This window comes from Salmo salar, chromosome ssa05 (genome assembly GCF_905237065.1).
Source record: "Salmo salar chromosome ssa05, Ssal_v3.1, whole genome shotgun sequence".
Classification (NCBI taxonomy): Eukaryota; Metazoa; Chordata; class Actinopteri; order Salmoniformes; family Salmonidae; genus Salmo; species Salmo salar.
In genome coordinates this window covers 67,752,189-67,769,017 of record NC_059446.1, presented here as the reverse complement: position 1 = coordinate 67,769,017, position 16,829 = coordinate 67,752,189, and the positions used below count along the sequence as shown (strand labels likewise).

At 45.0% G+C, this 16,829-nt stretch overlaps 2 protein-coding genes across 2 annotated transcripts; both read right to left on the bottom strand.

The window, feature by feature from the left end:
* Positions 1-1,876: 1,876 nt before the first annotated feature.
* LOC123743045 (B-cell receptor CD22-like) lies at positions 1,877-4,697 on the bottom strand. Its single transcript, XM_045717740.1, has 4 exons — positions 4,599-4,697; positions 2,691-2,784; positions 2,229-2,501; positions 1,877-2,021 (listed from the first exon to the last, which is right to left on the bottom strand). The coding sequence occupies exons 1-4, from the start codon at positions 4,695-4,697 to the stop codon at positions 1,927-1,929; spliced, it is 561 nt and encodes a 186-aa protein (XP_045573696.1). The 3' UTR covers positions 1,877-1,926.
* A 1,133-nt stretch (positions 4,698-5,830) lies between these two features.
* LOC106605585 (IgGFc-binding protein) lies at positions 5,831-16,827 on the bottom strand. The gene is made up of 18 exons (XM_045718642.1): positions 16,620-16,827; positions 15,867-16,465; positions 15,232-15,775; positions 14,874-15,070; positions 14,488-14,626; positions 14,015-14,340; positions 13,323-13,896; positions 12,626-13,230; positions 11,892-12,462; positions 11,139-11,737; positions 10,504-11,047; positions 10,146-10,342; positions 9,353-9,491; positions 8,877-9,205; positions 8,183-8,756; positions 7,448-8,049; positions 6,773-7,334; positions 5,831-6,583 (listed from the first exon to the last, which is right to left on the bottom strand). Exons 1-18 carry the CDS (start codon positions 16,732-16,734, stop codon positions 6,159-6,161), a joined length of 7,641 nt encoding a protein of 2,546 aa, XP_045574598.1. The 5' UTR covers positions 16,735-16,827; the 3' UTR covers positions 5,831-6,158.
* Positions 16,828-16,829: the final 2 nt, after the last annotated feature.

Sequence of the window (16,829 nt, the reverse complement as noted above, 5' to 3'; positions counted from 1 at the left end):
CTTCTAACAACTAAACACATTTAGCAGGACTCGGCCAACAGAATAGGACACGGACATGACACTAAACATTTAAAACATTTAGCTTGTCTAGCTGATGAGACGCTCCCGTGGGGTCTGAGCGTGTGCATCCTTGCTGAGCCAGCAGGTATGACAAGTTAGAGGCCGACAGTAGGTACATATCTAATGTGCACTGAGTAGCCTTAGCATTAAGCAACAACCCCAAAAAAAGCTTTCTTATCTGATTGTCGTCGGCAGCCCTACACAGCAGTGAATGACACACTCCCACCATTATAGGGTGAGTGCAATATAATTGCAAGGGCTACAGAGCCTCACGTTCATCGATGGACCAGCTCCCCCGCTATCAAGTTTCTGCGCTCTCACCTTATAATAGTTTTTACAGAGTCCCGAGCAGAGCTTGCAAACAGGCACAGGTGCCAGAAATTAGTTCATGATTTGGTGACGTCATTCCTTGCGAGCTGTTTCACAGCTTTACCACAGTCACATACTGGAAAAGGACTATTGCCCAATAAAGTAAAATATCTCTGAAATAAAAACAGTTACAGAACAGAGCAGCCAGAGGAGTTTTACTGAGTTTAATTATGATTATCTCTCCCTCTGTGTCTCTCTCTCCTTCTCTCCCTCCCTTTCATCCCCTCCCTCACTCCTTTCCTCCCTTCTTCCCCTTCAGTAGCCAAGATGAATAAGGGTGGGATGGGGAAAGGGGCTGTGGCAGGCATTGTCATGCTCATCTTTTTGGTGCTACTGATTGCTGTGGATGCCACCTGTTGCTATATCAACAGCTGTGGTATGCTGATGTTCCTGGCTGTCAAGCTGTTTGGGCAGAAGGTCCCTGGGATGAAGACTGTGGAGGAGGGTGATGGCACCTCTAATGGGTAATACTGTTCTCTAGCCTACTGTCTGCATGTTCCTCAATGTAACATATTCAGAGGGTTGTAGTGTGGTTATGTGTGTTTCTCTATATGAACCCTCCTGAGCCTCAGTGTATGTGTGTCCTTCAATGCAGAGACTTGAAGTTGAATAGGCTTGGCATACCGAGGGATAGCATCCCAAAACTGCAGACACAAAAGGGGGCAAAGAATAGGTTGCAGGCGGAGGTCACGTGCGACAACGCACCCCTCACCAAATTTGAGTAGGTGGCCGATGACGATGTCAGAGGGGTGGACACAGCCCACCCTCGCCCTAAACGGGCTATGATCCATAAAAAATTGCAAAAAGAGGCACCTCCACACTTATAAGTCAGCAAGTGTGTTTGATCACTGACTAATTAAATTATAACTAATATACCCATGTGCAAAGTGATGAGACGCTTAGCCATTTTCTGATACCCATTTTAATTGTTAGGTAGCCACCACCCACTTGCCACTGCTAGAGTCTTTGATGACTTAAGCTGACGAACACGGGAATACCCTCTCAGAATGAATAGGCACACAGTCTTATTTTCCTGTATTTGCATGTGCATATTTAGTTACTGAGCTAATGACTCATTAAATATTTCCATGGCTAGTTGTATTGAGTTGTATTTTATTTCTAACCTGACCTATCATTTCCTATCAGGAAAAGGTCTCCTATTGGAGATCTGCCACAGAGGCCTGAGTTACTGAACAGGAAGTGACATCCTAGTATCTGAAGAATGGAACCTGCAAATGCCAAAGTAGAAAGGAGGAAGTATTGTGAGTAGGGGGTCTTAGTTAAATGTTTTTGGAGAGTTCCCAGGACAGTCCAAGTTGATTACATGATTACAACATCAGGCCAGTAGACAGTGCATTTTCATTTGCATACACAGCTAAAGAGGGAGAGGAATGGGGCAAATATAATTCTGTACATTTCTAAAGAAGATAGGGGAGAGAGGGCCCTTCGGTGCACTATAATATATGTTTAGTTCTTTATAAGACATTTTCAAACCACTCACCTTTTTATGTAAATGTAGAGCACCACAATCACTGCTGTGACAAGGAAGAGAGCCCCCAATGCTGCCAGGACCACAATTAAATGGGATGATTCTGGAACACAAGAGAAAATACACAATTAAAACTGATCAGACCATAGTATTATATATAAAATATTTACTCTAAGATATTCCACAGGTGACATGCAACATCATATACTGTAACTTCATATCCCTGTCTGCATGCCATTGTTTTGTTGAGATACAAAGGACAGATATCACAACAGCGTGACATACAAGAAGTGCAGAAGTGTTGCAGTACCTTTAACTTTCACCTCCAGTTCTGTAAAGTTCTGTGATCCAAGGGCATTCTGGGCCATACAGAAGTACAGTCCACTGTCATCAGAATCTATTTCGTTGAAGGTGTGTTCTTTCCCCGTCCCTAATCTTAGTGAAAGTAGCGGTCCTGATCTCTGAAACCAGGTGTAGGTCTCTGCTGCAGGGTTGGCGTTATTGCTGCAGGTCAGAGTCAGACGACTGCCTTTCACTACCTCGGGGCTGGGGCTGACCTTAACAGAAACGTCCCTTGGAGCATCTGGAAGCAGACGTACAGAAAACAACATTGGTCTGTGTGTATTCCTTTAATTGTATGTTAGTAGTACTGCATTTATACATTAATACAGACAATGAATTAACCAGGCCAACTGAAATTTACATTGGCCACTGAGAAGAGAAAACAACAGCTTGAAGATAGCTGACTACTGAAAAAATATTGCTGACTTACATCTCACATCCAGCAGTATTGGTGTTGGTATGCCTTGCCCCAGACCACAGGAGTAGCACCCAGTGTCATTAGAGGAAAGTGGACCTAGGGGATACTGCCCACCAAGGAGTGGGCGGCCATTTTTAAACCAGGGATGCAAACTAATCACCTTTTGGTGAAATTTGCCGTTTTGAATCCAAAATAGGTGACTTATGTGATTCGTGTAGATCCGATGAGAAAAGTTTGGGGGGGGTTGGATCACTACTGGCTGTAAGCTAACGAGTGATGCACATTTGGAGCAATACTGCCTGTATCCAAGGCTCAGTCAATCGTTTACATAACAACAGAATGCGACTGAAGAAAGGAGAGACAACCAATGTACTAGCTACAGCATCAGCGCGCACTGTGGAAAGTCAGCTTGCCAGTTACAGCAGCGTGTCCCCTGAACGATAACGAAAAGGTAACGTTAGGTGAGAAGCCTGACCACGGAGAAGGGGGTGAGAAGGTGATGAAGCATACTTCATGAGTTGTAACTGAAAAACTACTGGCATTTGCAAAGTTTGTGGTGAGGGAGAAAGTGTGGTGGAACAAATATTAGCATTGTTAAGTATCTTGCTAGCTGCATTGAATTCTTCGTTAGCTAGCCAGAGAAATGTTGAGCAACATTAGCCAACTTCTCTGATCAAATAACTGAGTTTATGGTGTGAAAATTAGCTTGCTAATAAAGTCAGACAGCTAACGTTAGCTAGCTAACGATACAACATCAGATGAGCTAACATTAGTAACCTAACCAATTCGCTATACTATTAACTGGTAAAGGACTCCTTGTCATTCCATAAGTTATAACGCATTAGTTTGCTTACTGGACCCTGGCAATCTGTGTGAAATGTTAACTAGCTAATGAACTAACTACTAACTAATGTTTTCCCTCTACAGTATGTGGTACATTTTTAGAATGAGAGAATTAGGTGAAAATGCATTGCTTGTTAAACAAGTGGATTCAGGGATCAAATGTAGCTGGAGCTGGGCCTGGCTTAAGTTGGATGCCACTATAGAGGTGAAAGGAACACCACACACTTTCCCTCTTTCTCACTTTTACTGGCACATTGTAGAACAGATGTCCACAGGCAGGAAGTGTACAATGTAATAATGTGCAGTGTAGCCCAAAGATATTGTTTTTGTTGTGTTTAACTTGACAGTAACACGTTTGTGTGTGTGTGTGTGTGTGTGTGTGAGGGGTTATTTTTGCACACATGTGGCCTTGTGCACTTGATCGACGTCTATAGTGGCAACTAAAATAGAGCAAAAATAGAATGCCTGTTTGTTTCATTCTATTACTACTTTAAGATGTTTTTTTCCCAAGTGCAGTAGTTATGTGTGTAGTTACAAGTGTTCTATTATAAAGGCTGTCATGGCTAACTGCAATATTAGTGTTGTTTTTTCTCAAGACTTGAGTGTCATTTGCAGTAAAGTCTAGGCAACAAATAACATTGGATTGCTTTCTTTACATTTTTTAGCTGTGAGTTAGGTTCACATTAACCACTTTATTTTACACACAGAGACTGGTCATGTAGATCATATTCTTTGTTGTTTAATTAGTTAAAACCTGCATTTCCCCCTAGCAGGGATGTTTTGCGTGTTTCAGTGCAAAATAAAAAAAGTGTCACCTTTTTGGGCCCTCAGCAGTTTTCATCCCTGTTTTAAACCAGGGAAATGGAACTCGGAGGGTTACAGGTGGAGGTGCAGGCCAGGGTGACGTTGTCTCTCTCTTTATCAGGGCCATTTTCATTTAACTTTAGGGATACGACTGACATGAAGAAGAAACATGTATAACAAATATACGACATGTTGAAGGGTTAATAACTGGCCACCCTACATTAGGTAATACATTGTTTGGTATGATGACATGTACATAAAATCTAGATTTACCTGATATTTGCAGGTCCACACCCAATGATCCTGTAAATCCCTGAGGGGCGTGATTACTTGTACTTGACTCAAATCTGGAGAAAAATCTGCCACTGTCATCTTCAGAGTTTCAGTGTGGAGTTATTGTCTTGGTCATAAAACTCTGTATCTTGCCTTAATCAGTCCAGATGTGTTATACACTCCATCTCCTTGCTGTGAGCCGTCTAGTTTTGTATTGCCTCTCGGAGTGAACCATATCTTTCTTCTAACTATCTGGGTAGCTGGGTACATGTATGTACAGTCCAATACCACTGATGAGCCTTTTGATGCACAGATAACGGTAGTCCTGTCCCTGTCACGGTACCAAACAGACCAGGTCTGGGCCAGTGTGCCTGAAAACAGCGATTGAAACGTCAATACATTGATTTATTCATTTTCCACTGATGGATATAATTAACTGAAACCAAGATAAAACGTACCTGGCAGGGAGAGTAGAGTTAACAGAGATAACTGTAGAATATATTGACAGTGCATAGCGGCTTTAGCCCTGTAGGAAAGAGAGTTGTATTCCAGAAAATATACCAGTACAATCTTTGATCCAAGAACGTAATGCTCTGCTGTGTGTTATCTGACCAGCAGTGGCTGGGCAAATTCTTCTTATTGAAGACTGGGGGGTTGTGGAGAAGTACTGATGTCAACATAAAACATCTATTTCGCTGAAATTACTGTCATACTTCTGCTGTTTGGAGAGAAAGAAATTCCAATAGCCACAACAATACCACAGCCAAACCACCAAACTGATGTGTTATTTTAAAATAACACCCACTGGGCAAAAACTGGTTGAATCAACGTTGTTTCCATGTCATTTCAACCCCAAAAAACTATATTATGACATTGAATTAATGTGAAAAACTGATTAGATTTGCAAAAAAGTCATCAATGTAAGGTCATTGTCTTTTTTTCACCAAACTTTTAACCTAAATCCAATGACATGGTGACACGTGTTGTTGATTTCACGTTGAATTCACATCCGTTGACAACTCAATACCTCACAAGTAATAATTCAAAACTAAATGTTGAACTGACATCTGTGCCCACTGGGCAGAGGCAGTATATAATCAGGCATGGCATATACAATATGAATATACTCAACAGTTTTGTTTGAATGAATTACTTGAGAGGTTTTGAGTTATCTGATTAAACCAAAACTGTAGTAATTCCACCATTACTATTAAATGCTAGATGACACAGACTCATTTTGCTGCTGTATGTTTATTATTAGGCTTTTCAAAGTTGTAAAGGATAGACAGAGATACACGCATACAGAGATAATCTGATCACAATTATGGGATTATATTTGGATTATAACGAATACAGAGTTCAGTAACAATTCCATGCATGAATACTCATAATCCCTCACAACATTATATGGTTGGGAATATGTTATCACATACAGAAGGTCATTTTAAGGTAATTTTACGATTTTATATTGAAATGCTCTAGCCTATGACCTGGACATGAAATGGAAGTTTTTAAAGGATATTTTAGATGCATGAGATCTTATTTCAAAATGAAAATGTTCTAGCCTCCAAACTTGATATGTACAGGTTTTCCAAATGTGTTAAGGAGTTTTTCAATCCATGACTGGTTGTTTGAATCTTTGCTACTGATAATGTGACAGCCCCTGACCCCCTTCACCACCGCACACGTGGTCTTCGGACCGCAGGGCGCCACCTCACAGGCCATCTCGCCGGAGTTACAGCTGCAGCGGTGGTGGCAGTTCTCCTTATAGAAGACCTCGCCGTTCACAAAGTAGCGACCCTTGTGTTGACAGCCACAGTTCTTCACGTGGACACACTTGTCATCGCTCTGCAGGAAACCAGGTTTGCATTGACAGCCCTCCCCTGGAGGAGTGGTGCATCCTGGGGCGGAGGTCATGGAATAGCATGTGGCCGGGCACCCGGAGGCCGAGAGGCTGTAGACACTATTCTCTGGACAGGGGAGGTCTGAAAACACACAGGGAGAAAGAAAGGTCTGTGAAATCAGTTACAATTTTACAGTTTCAGGATTTCATTTAAAATGTAGCGTTTCAAATTTGCGGTCTTATTTTACTGTCAGATTCCTGTTTTAAAGAATTTATGAATTGCGACTCATCATAAACCTGAAGAGTAGTGATACAAAACCAGAGGACTTACGGCAGAAGTCTTTACTCCTCCAGGCCTCAATTTTCCCTCCCTTCTCCTGACACTCTTCCACATAGTTGGTGATGATGTCACAGGCTGCCGTCAGTAGGCCGTTGTTGAGGATCATGTCATAGATGCAGTCTTCTTTGTACTCATCAGAGTCCACTCTACCATTGCAGTCTCTGAGGGGACCACTCTTATCTACAATGACATCACAGGCGCTGACATATTTGGGCTTTATAAGGGGGATGTCTACAACGGCACAATCTTTGCACTCATGGGAGCAGCCCGGTATGTCAGCTACCCAGTAACTGTTTCCGAACTCCTTGGGACTCATGGGCTTTTTCCCGTTGGGCAGAAGCAGGTCGTCATCAGGGTTGTCATTGAGGTTGCCACAGAGACCACAGATGGCGTTGTTGTAGGTGCTCGGGACCTTCACCCTCACCTCGCTGGACCAGTCAAAGGAGACCTTGAGACCAAAATGAGTCTCCAGAACAGCAAAACGGCTGTTTCTGTAGATCTGAACCTCAGTGTTGTTGGAGTAGTATGGCAGAGACGTCAGGACATCGTTCACCTAAAATACACTCCAGTAAAAATAGAGAGTGGAATGGATACTATTCTGTAAGAGTGTTTTGTTCCCTTCAAAACAGTATATTATACAAAATAGATAGGACCTTTATTACTCACCAGAACTTTGCCGTGATAATCACCTGTGACGGTGTAACTACTTCCCAACACAATGACAGTCACCACCTTAGCGTAGGAGACTCTGGTGCTGCCTCTGTTGTTGTTCTCCAGAGTCACCTCAAAGCTCTCCAGATCGGGATCTTTGGAGCAGACCCCCGCCAGCTTGTAGATACAGTTTCCCTGAAAGTCAAAGCGCTTCCCATCAAAGGTGCGGAAGTGGGGGTCCCCCTGTGTTGAGCAGGTCTTGAAGCTGAGGGGGTAGCAGTCCTGAACCCCGTTGACCACTGCACAGTGCTCACTAGCCTTGCACTTCCTAGGCATACACACCACCTTCTGTGTGGCTCCGTTGCACAAACACTTACTCTGACATGTGTTGCCCTCCCAAAAGGTTTCTTCAGGCAGGTAGTAGTGGTCATTGTGTGTACAGCCACACCCTGTCTCCTTGACGACACAGTGTTCACCGCTGAGCACGTAACCCTTGTCGCACTGGCAGCCCTCCACACAGACTTTAGAACAGATCTCGGGGACATTGGGAATGGCACAGGTAGCAGGGCAGGCAGTGCTACATAGCTCATAGTGGCTGTGGTATGGGCAAGCCAGGGCTGTTCGAGTTGAGAAAAAACAAACATCACAAATGTACTCCTAATACACTCCGCAAATTCATTATACACATAATACACATTTAAGAATGTCTAAGTTCATAAATGTGATGTTTTGTTTTAGCTGAGTACTTACGGCAGTTGGAGGCCTTTCTCCACAGCGGTGAGACAACAACCCCAGCCTGCTGACATTGGGCCACGTAGTTAGCCAAGGCCTCACACAACACCTCCTGTCGACCCTCATTCAGACACACATCGTAGAGGCAGTCTGAGGCAAACTCCTTCACCAACACTTTCTTATGACACTGGTCAAATGGGCCCCCTTCGTCTGTCATCAAACCACAGTACTTTGGTCCAGTGTAAAGTGCCCGGTCTGAATCTGAGCACGTGGGGCAGTTGCCGTTACAGACATGCCAGCAGAATGGATCACCGTCAGCAATGCTCCAGGATGCCACCCATGCCGTGGTATTTGCCGAAAGCACACCTGTGGGAGTTGTGAAGTCATCTGTTTTGTTACCATTGTAGTTGCCACAGATGCCACCGAGGTTGTTGTAGTAACTGCTGCTGATGGTCACCATGAAGAAGGCGGTCCAGTCAAAAGTGATCTTCAGGCCAACATCTGTCTGGATGGTCCCTTGGATACCAGACTCTGTGATTCTGATGTTGCCAGACTCCAAACTCACAGGGAGGTCAGACCTAATGCCATCAATCTGAGACAAGAGAGAGAAGAGGATTTAAAGAGGACTTAAAGCGGATAGAGAGCATAGAGGATTCTTAAATTCAATTTCAACATGGAAAATCTGTATCAAGTATAACTGGAAGACACCCACCTCCACTGTCCCTCTTTGGCCAGTGAGAATGGTGATCCTGTGACCACTCAGGTCTATGTTGGCTGATTTGAGGAAGGAGCCTTTGGAGTTGGCGCGCAGCTCGTTCTTGGTCTGGATGCTGAACTGAGGCAGGGAGGGATCTTTGCCCGTCGTATTCACCAGAATGTAGGAGCATGTACCCATGAAGGAGAAGGGCTGGCCATCGAACGTGCTGTAGTGAGGGTCACCGAACAACCAGCAGTAGGCCTTGGACTGGGCCACACATACCGCCTTATTGTTCATCACCACGCAGTTTTCTTTCTCACGGCACTCAGTGTCCTGACAGGGGTCTGACAAAATGTGTATTAGAGATGTTAACATATCTTGCTCATAGTAATATCAAAGTAGAACATCAACAAAGTCCATAATTCTACATCCAAATGTACTAACATAAAGCCATATCTGTTTGGTTTTATTATTATTCATGCATTTTTTACCTGTGCTGTAGCAGTCCATAACTCCATTCTTCATCCCACATGTCTGGCCCTCTTTGCACTGGGAGTTCTTGCAGGTGAACACTCCTGCGGCACAGCTGCAGGTCTCAGAACAGTTGCCCAGGATCACAGACTGGCCAGACTGAAAACCAGCAAGACATCTGTTGGATTCTGGATTAAACTTGGAACATTGCTATCCTAGAGACCGTTTTTTTTTACATCAGAAGGTAATGGTTATATGTAGGAGCCAGATGGCTTTGGAATGTGCTGGGTGGACGGGAGGAAGTCACAGGATTGCTATAAGGGATGAGGATGGACATCTGTGGATTAGGCAAATGAGGGATTGAGGTCAGGTCACTTTAAGGGAGAAGGAACGGTTTATTACCCTATCACTTCGAACCATAATAGATGTAAGGATTGGAGAGAAGGAGGAGTGCATCTAAATTGGAGTATATATACTTGTGTTGGTGGAAACATGTTTTCTCTAATGCAGCTGTATTGATCCTCTGGGAAGAATAAACTTGGTTAAGCTTTCATAGTGTCCGTAGAATTTATTTACTCTGAGAATTAGAACCTAAGTCATGTAAATGATATCATTGAGGTTACACTATGGTGGAAACCATAGGATGATTGTAAACAATGAATATTTACCAAGGTGTGGGACTGACAAATGTATTTGCATTTAATGAAAAACAGATATAGGCCTATATTTGTAATAATCACTTTAGGATAACATAGATTTGTTTATATATGATATGGCAATTTATTTGTCGATACACAATAAACCAGTGATCACCTTGTAATAGTGTCCATCAACCACACAGCCACAGTTCTCCAGTAGGACACACTTGCCACCATCAAACACAAAGCCGTCGTCACACTGGCAGCCCTCTTGGCATAGTGGGCATTTTGGAGATTCACTGAGAGAGTCACAGGTAGAAGAACAGGTGTCGGCACACAATTCATAGTGACTGTTAGCTGGACACGTCAGAGCTAGAGGACAGATGCAAATAGGAGGAGATGCATGTTATCAAAAAACTTAAATCAGCTTCAGCTTCAATTGGTTTTCAGCAGAGCATTAGGTCAGAAAAATATTGCACACTAAGATAAACCAGAATAAGGTAAATTAACTTTAAATATCAAAATTCACTCACGACAAAACTGGTCAGATCTCCAGCTGCTGACAAGGCCACCGGATACCTGACAGAAAGTCACATATGTCTGTAAGTGGCGGCACAGGGCATCCCCACCCTCTCCCTCCTTCATGCACTCCTCAAAGTGCTCTTGCGGTGGCACAACAGCATGGCATTGGGCAAATGGACCCTTGGTTGACTTTATGATGCTACAAGCCGGTGGGGGTCCACTGGTGGGAGGACACTTCAAGCCACCGTCACATCCTGTCTGACATTTGACCCCTTCCTGAACCACCAACCACCCCGCTGCAAACTTCTCCACAGACGGCTCCTGCAGCCCACTGGGCAGCAGGAAGTCATCCTCCTTCTTGTCATTATAGTTGCCACAGAGACCACCGGTAACACCTTTGTAAGTGGATGGAAGCTGTATGATGGCGCCAGCAACTGTGTCGTAGGTCACCATCAAGCCAAAGTCTGTTACCACGACGATGTTAATGCCATTCTGGTAGGCCCTGACCTTTCCATCTCCGAGTGACAGTGGGAGATTTGCTGCAACGTCATCCACCTGTGAAAGGAGAAAAGATTGAAAACATCAGTTTTTCTAATCAAGTGTTGCTTTTTAATACTGAAATGAATAGATCAAGACAGAAAACTACCATTATTTCCCATATAACTCTGGGAGACATGGATATCTTGTATTTGTAGGCCTGTATGTCAACCCTCCTGGTGACCATTGCATCATCCATCTTGGTCAACTGCTGCACTGACACAACAAATGGAGCCATCGATCCGTCTTTCTCCACAACCTCTGACATTTTGTACACACAGTCCCCATGTAGGCTGAAACAGCTGCCATCGAACGAGTGGAATCTCCTGGCCCCGCTCACATGGCAGGTGCCCGTGCTCATGGGTACACAGGCCTGCACCCCGTCTTGGACCTGGCACTTCTCAGTGGGACCGCAGGCAAACTTCACATTACACTCCATGTGTCCATCCTTATTACACACACAGCGCTCTTTGCACTGGCCGTTGGGGAAGAACACCTGGCCCATCTGGTAGTACTGGCCTTGGTGAACGCAGCCACATTCAGCCAGCAGCACACACTCGCTGTCGCTCAGTATGAACCCTTCGTCACAGACACATCCCTCAGTGCACAGGGAGTTCTCACAGCTCTCAGGCTCATCGAGTCCGCTGCAGGTCTGGGGGCAGCCTGAGGCACACACCTCATAGTGGCTGTTGGCCTTACAGGAAGATGCTACAACACATTAGGTCAAACATGATAGAATTTAATGTTGGAACCAGAAGCTGTTAGTTGGACAAACCACTTCTGACTTATTGTAATGATCATAATTGTTACAGTAGTTGTTTTGAAATACACATCTGATGAGGTGTGTCTGTGCACTACTTACGACAGAAGCTGTCCGACCTCCACTGTTCCACCTTGGCAGGGGCATCCTGGCAGGCAGTGGTGTAGGTGCTGAGGGCGTTACAGAGGGCAGAGGCATGGCCACGGTACAGACACATATCAAACACACAGTCCTCATAGTACTCTCTGGGGTCCACCTTGGCGTGGCAGTGCTTGAACGGACCGTTTTTGTCTGTGATCCTGCCACAATACTTCCCTGTTTGGTAATCAAGCATCAGGCTGTGGTCACAGGTGGGGCACTTCTTGCCGTCGCAGTCGCTGGAGCAGCCAGGGTCGTTCCCCACTTTCCAGCTGTCTCTGAATACTGTTGGGGTGTTAGCAGGGCTCTTGTCTGGTTTGAGGAGATTGTCGTTCCGTTGGCCATTCCAGTTTCCGCAGAGCCCTCCGATGAGGTCTGAGTAGGAGCTGGGGAGGGTTAGGGAGACATGGCTGTTCCAGTTGAACTTCAGTGTCAGGCCAAATTTGGTCTTCACCACCCCAAAATACCCACTGCGGAAGATGGACAGTTGGCCATCTTCTACATCAAATGGCAAGTTCACATACTGGTTGTTGACCTGGGAAGAGAGAAAGAAACTTGAATGAAACATGAAGGATGATAATGTCCTGATATTTCTTCTTACATTAAGTAGTATGATCATTAAAAGCTCATTGACAAAATAAACCCAGAACGCAATTATGTCATTCATTTGGAATGGATAACATTTTAAGGTAGCTTACCAACACTTTGCCAGGGTTGTCCCTACTCATGATGATGATGTTTTTGAAGACAGTGATGGTGACTGTCTTTGTGTAAGACACTGCCGTGTTCCTCCCCCTATTCTGATTCTTTACAAGCACCTCAAAATATGCCAGAGATCTGTCGTCTTTGCTGACCAATTTGGAGAGAACGTAAGTACACGTTCCCTGGAAGTCGAACCTCTTGCCATCAAACGTGCGGTAGTGGGGGTCGCCTGAACCTTGGCAGGTGGCATAAGATGTTGGGTTGCAATCTCTCTTACCACTCTGCAGGCCACACACCTCTGATTTCTTGCATGCTGTTGCTTTGCATTCAACCTTGGATGTTCCTGAATTGCATTCACACTGCTTTGTGCATTTGTCATCTTCCCAGAACTTCATTCCAGATGGGTAGTATCGTCCTTCATAAGAGCAGCCACAGCTCTCCTTGGAGATGCATTTGTCTCCACTGAGGACAAAGCCCTTGTTGCATTGACAGGTCTCCACACAGGGTTCCTTGCACTTTGCTTCAGCATCTAGATCTGAACAAGAGGCAGGACAAGCTGTGCCACACGCCTCGTAATAGCTGTTTGACGGACATTCCAGTGCTGCAAATGTGAAATTAGAAAATATATTTAAATAATAGTGAAAAGTGCAATCAAAAAATCTTTATGAAATGTCTGGAAAGAAAGAAACTCACGGCATCCAGTGATTGTCCTCCACTTAGGGCTAATTTTTACCCCCTCAGCCAAACAGGCATCATTGTAGCTTTTCATGTTCTCACAGAGGAACTGGTAGATGCCTTTATTGATGCAGACGTCATACACACAGTTGTCCATGAACACGCCTGGGTCCAGGACCTTGTGGCAGCTTGCGAATGGGCCATCTTTTTTGGCCAAGAGACCACATAACTTTTCTCCCTTGTATTTCTGTTGGAGAGCCGGAGTGCAGCTAGGACATTCCCCTTGGCAGTCATCATGACAGAACAAGTCGCCATCTTCAGTTCTCCAGCTCTGGGCAAACTTCACCACTGTGGGTTCCTTGTTACCTTTGGGGTTAGTGAACTCGTCATTGGGATCCCCGTTGTAGTTCCCACAGAGCCCACCCAGGGTGCGGAAGTAGCTGCTGGGGACAGTGATGTAGAACTTCATGTTCCAGTAGTACATAACCTTCAGGCCAAAGTTTGTCTTCAGAACAGCATAGCTGCCACTATACACCACCGTTAGGTTTCCCCCGGCTAGGGTCACAGGCAGGTAGACATTCTCACCATTCACCTAAGAAAAGATCAATAAGCATATGGAAAAACCACTCAGTTCACCTCCTGGATTGACCAAATTTACCATGGAATCGACCCCAACTCTGATCATTTCCCTCTGGTCTCTTGTTACTTACCTCAACCTTCCCTTTATGTGTGCTGATCACAACAGTCAGCCCATAGACCGTGACTGAGACTTTCCTCACGAAAGACACCCTCTTGTTCCCTCTGTGGTTGTTCTTGGTCAGGACAGTGAACGGGATGAGGCCAGGTTCAGATTTAACAACCGTGGCCATGACGTAAGAGCAGGTGCCCTGGAAGTCAAACCGCTCCCCATCAAAGGTAAGGTAGTGGGGGTCACCCACAGCCCTGCAGGTGGCCTTGGACTGGGCCACACATACCGCCTTATTGTTCACCACCACACAGTTTTCTTTCTCACGGCACTCAATGTCCTGACAGGGGTCTGACAAAATGTGCATTAGAGATGTTAACATATCTTGCTCATAGTAATACCAAAATCGAACATCAACAAAGTACATAATTCTACATCCAAATGTACTTACACAAAGCCATATCTGTTTGGTTTTATTATTATTCATGCATTTTTTACCTGTGCTGTAGCAGTCCATAACTCCATTCTTCATCCCACATTTTTGGCCCTCTTTGCACTGGGAGTTCTTGCAGGTGAACACTCCTGCGGCACAGCTGCAGGTCTCAGAACAGTTGCCCAGGATCACAGACTGGCCAGACTGAAAACCAGCAAAGCATGTCAATGATATCATTGAGTGTTTATACTATGGTGGTAACCATAGGATGATTGTAAACAATAAATATTTACCAAGGATAGTGATTGATTATATTATTTCCACTTTATATTTGCATTTAGCATAGAACAGATATATGCCTATATTTGTAATAATCACTTTAGGATAACATAGATTTGTTTATATATGATATGGCAATTTATTTGTTGATACACAATAAACCAGTGATCACCTTGTAATAGTGTCCATCAACCACACAGCCACAGTTCTCCAGTAGGACACACTTGCCACCATCAAACACAAAGCCGTCGTCACACTGGCAGCCCTCCTGGCATAGTGGGCATTTTGGAGATTCACTGAGAGAGTCACAGGTAGAAGAACAGGTGTCGGCACACAACTCATAGTGACTGTTAGCTGGACACGTCAGAGCTAGAGGACAGATGCAAATAGGAGGAGATGCATGTTATCAAAAAACTTAAATCAGCTTCAGCTTCAATTGGTTTTCAGCAGAGCATTAAGTCAGAAAAATATTGCACACTAAGATAAACCAGGATAAGGTAAATTAACTTTAAATATCAAAATTCACTCACGACAAAACTGGTCAGATCTCCAGCTGCTGACAAGGCCACCGGATACCTGACAGAAAGTCACATATGTCTGTAAGTGGCGGCACAGGGCATCCCCACCCTCTCCCTCCTTCATGCACTCCTCAAAGTGCTCTTGCGGTGGCACAACAGCATGGCATTGGGCAAATGGACCCTTGGTTGACTTTATGATGCTACAAGCCGGTGGGGGTCCACTGGTGGGAGGACACTTCAAGCCACCGTCACATCCTGTCTGACATTTGACCCCTTCCTGAACCACCAACCACCCCGCTGCAAACTTCTCCACAGACGGCTCCTGCAGCCCACTGGGCAGCAGGAAGTCATCCTCCTTCTTGTCATTATAGTTGCCACAGAGACCACCGGTAACACCTTTGTAAGTGGATGGAAGCTGTATGATGGCGCCAGCAACTGTGTCGTAGGTCACCATCAAGCCAAAGTCTGTTACCACGACGATGTTAATGCCATTCTGGTAGGCCCTGACCTTTCCATCTCCGAGTGACAGTGGGAGATTTGCTGCAACGTCATCCACCTGTGAAAGGAGAAAAGATTGAAAACATCAGTTTTTCTAATCAAGTGTTGCTTTTTAATACTGAAATGAATAGATCAAGACAGAAAACTACCATTATTTCCCATATAACTCTGGGAGACATGGATATCTTGTATTTGTAGGCCTGTATGTCAACCCTCCTGGTGACCATTGCATCATCCATCTTGGTCAACTGCTGCACTGACACAACAAATGGAGCCATCGATCCGTCTTTCTCCACAACCTCTGACATTTTGTACACACAGTCCCCATGTAGGCTGAAGCAGCTGCCATCGAACGAGTGGAATCTCCTGGCCCCGCTCACATGGCAGGTGCCCGTGCTCATGGGTACACAGGCCTGCACCCCGTCTTGGACCTGGCACTTCTCAGTGGGACCGCAGGCAAACTTCACATTACACTCCATGTGTCCATCCTTATTACACACACAGCGCTCTTTGCACTGGCCGTTGGGGAAGAACACCTGGCCCATCTGGTAGTACTGGCCTTGGTGAACGCAGCCACATTCAGCCAGCAGCACACACTCGCTGTCGCTCAGTATGAACCCTTCGTCACAGACACATCCCTCAGTGCACAGGGAGTTCTCACAGCTCTCAGGCTCATCGAGTCCGCTGCAGGTCTGGGGGCAGCCTGAGGCACACACCTCATAGTGGCTGTTGGCCTTACAGGAAGATGCTACAACACATTAGGTCAAACATGATAGAATTTAATGTTGGAACCAGAAGCTGTTAGTTGGACAAACCACTTCTGACTTATTGTAATGATCATAATTGTTACAGTAGTTGTTTTGAAATACACATCTGATGAGGTGTGTCTGTGCACTACTTACGACAGAAGCTGTCCGACCTCCACTGTTCCACCTTGGCAGGGGCATCCTGGCAGGCAGTGGTGTAGGTGCTGAGGGCGTTACAGAGGGCAGAGGCATGGCCACGGTACAGACACATATCAAACACACAGTCCTCATAGTACTCTCTGGGGTCCACCTTGGCGTGGCAGTGCTTGAACGGACCGTTTTTGTCTGTGATCCTGCCACAATACT

Bases quoted from the DNA above. Each gene is read 5' to 3' on its own strand.
- LOC123743045 (XM_045717740.1), bottom strand. From the start codon at position 4,697: ATGACAGTGGCAGATTTTTCTCCAGATTTGAGTCAAGTACAAGTAATC. The intron at 2,785-4,598 runs GTAAATCTAGAT...CTTGGTGGGCAG, and splicing joins TGTGGACCTGCAAATATCAG to TATCCCCTAGGTCCACTTTC. The intron at 2,502-2,690 runs GTAAGTCAGCAA...GTCTGCTTCCAG, and splicing joins AATACTGCTGGATGTGAGAT to ATGCTCCAAGGGACGTTTCT.
- LOC106605585 (XM_045718642.1), bottom strand. From the start codon at position 16,734: ATGTGTCTGTACCGTGGCCATGCCTCTGCCCTCTGTAACGCCCTCAGC. The intron at 14,341-14,487 runs GTAAAAAATGCA...ACATTTTGTCAG, and splicing joins TATGGACTGCTACAGCACAG to ACCCCTGTCAGGACATTGAG. The intron at 9,492-10,145 runs GTGATCACTGGT...GCTGGTTTTCAG, and splicing joins TTGATGGACACTATTACAAG to TCTGGCCAGTCTGTGATCCT.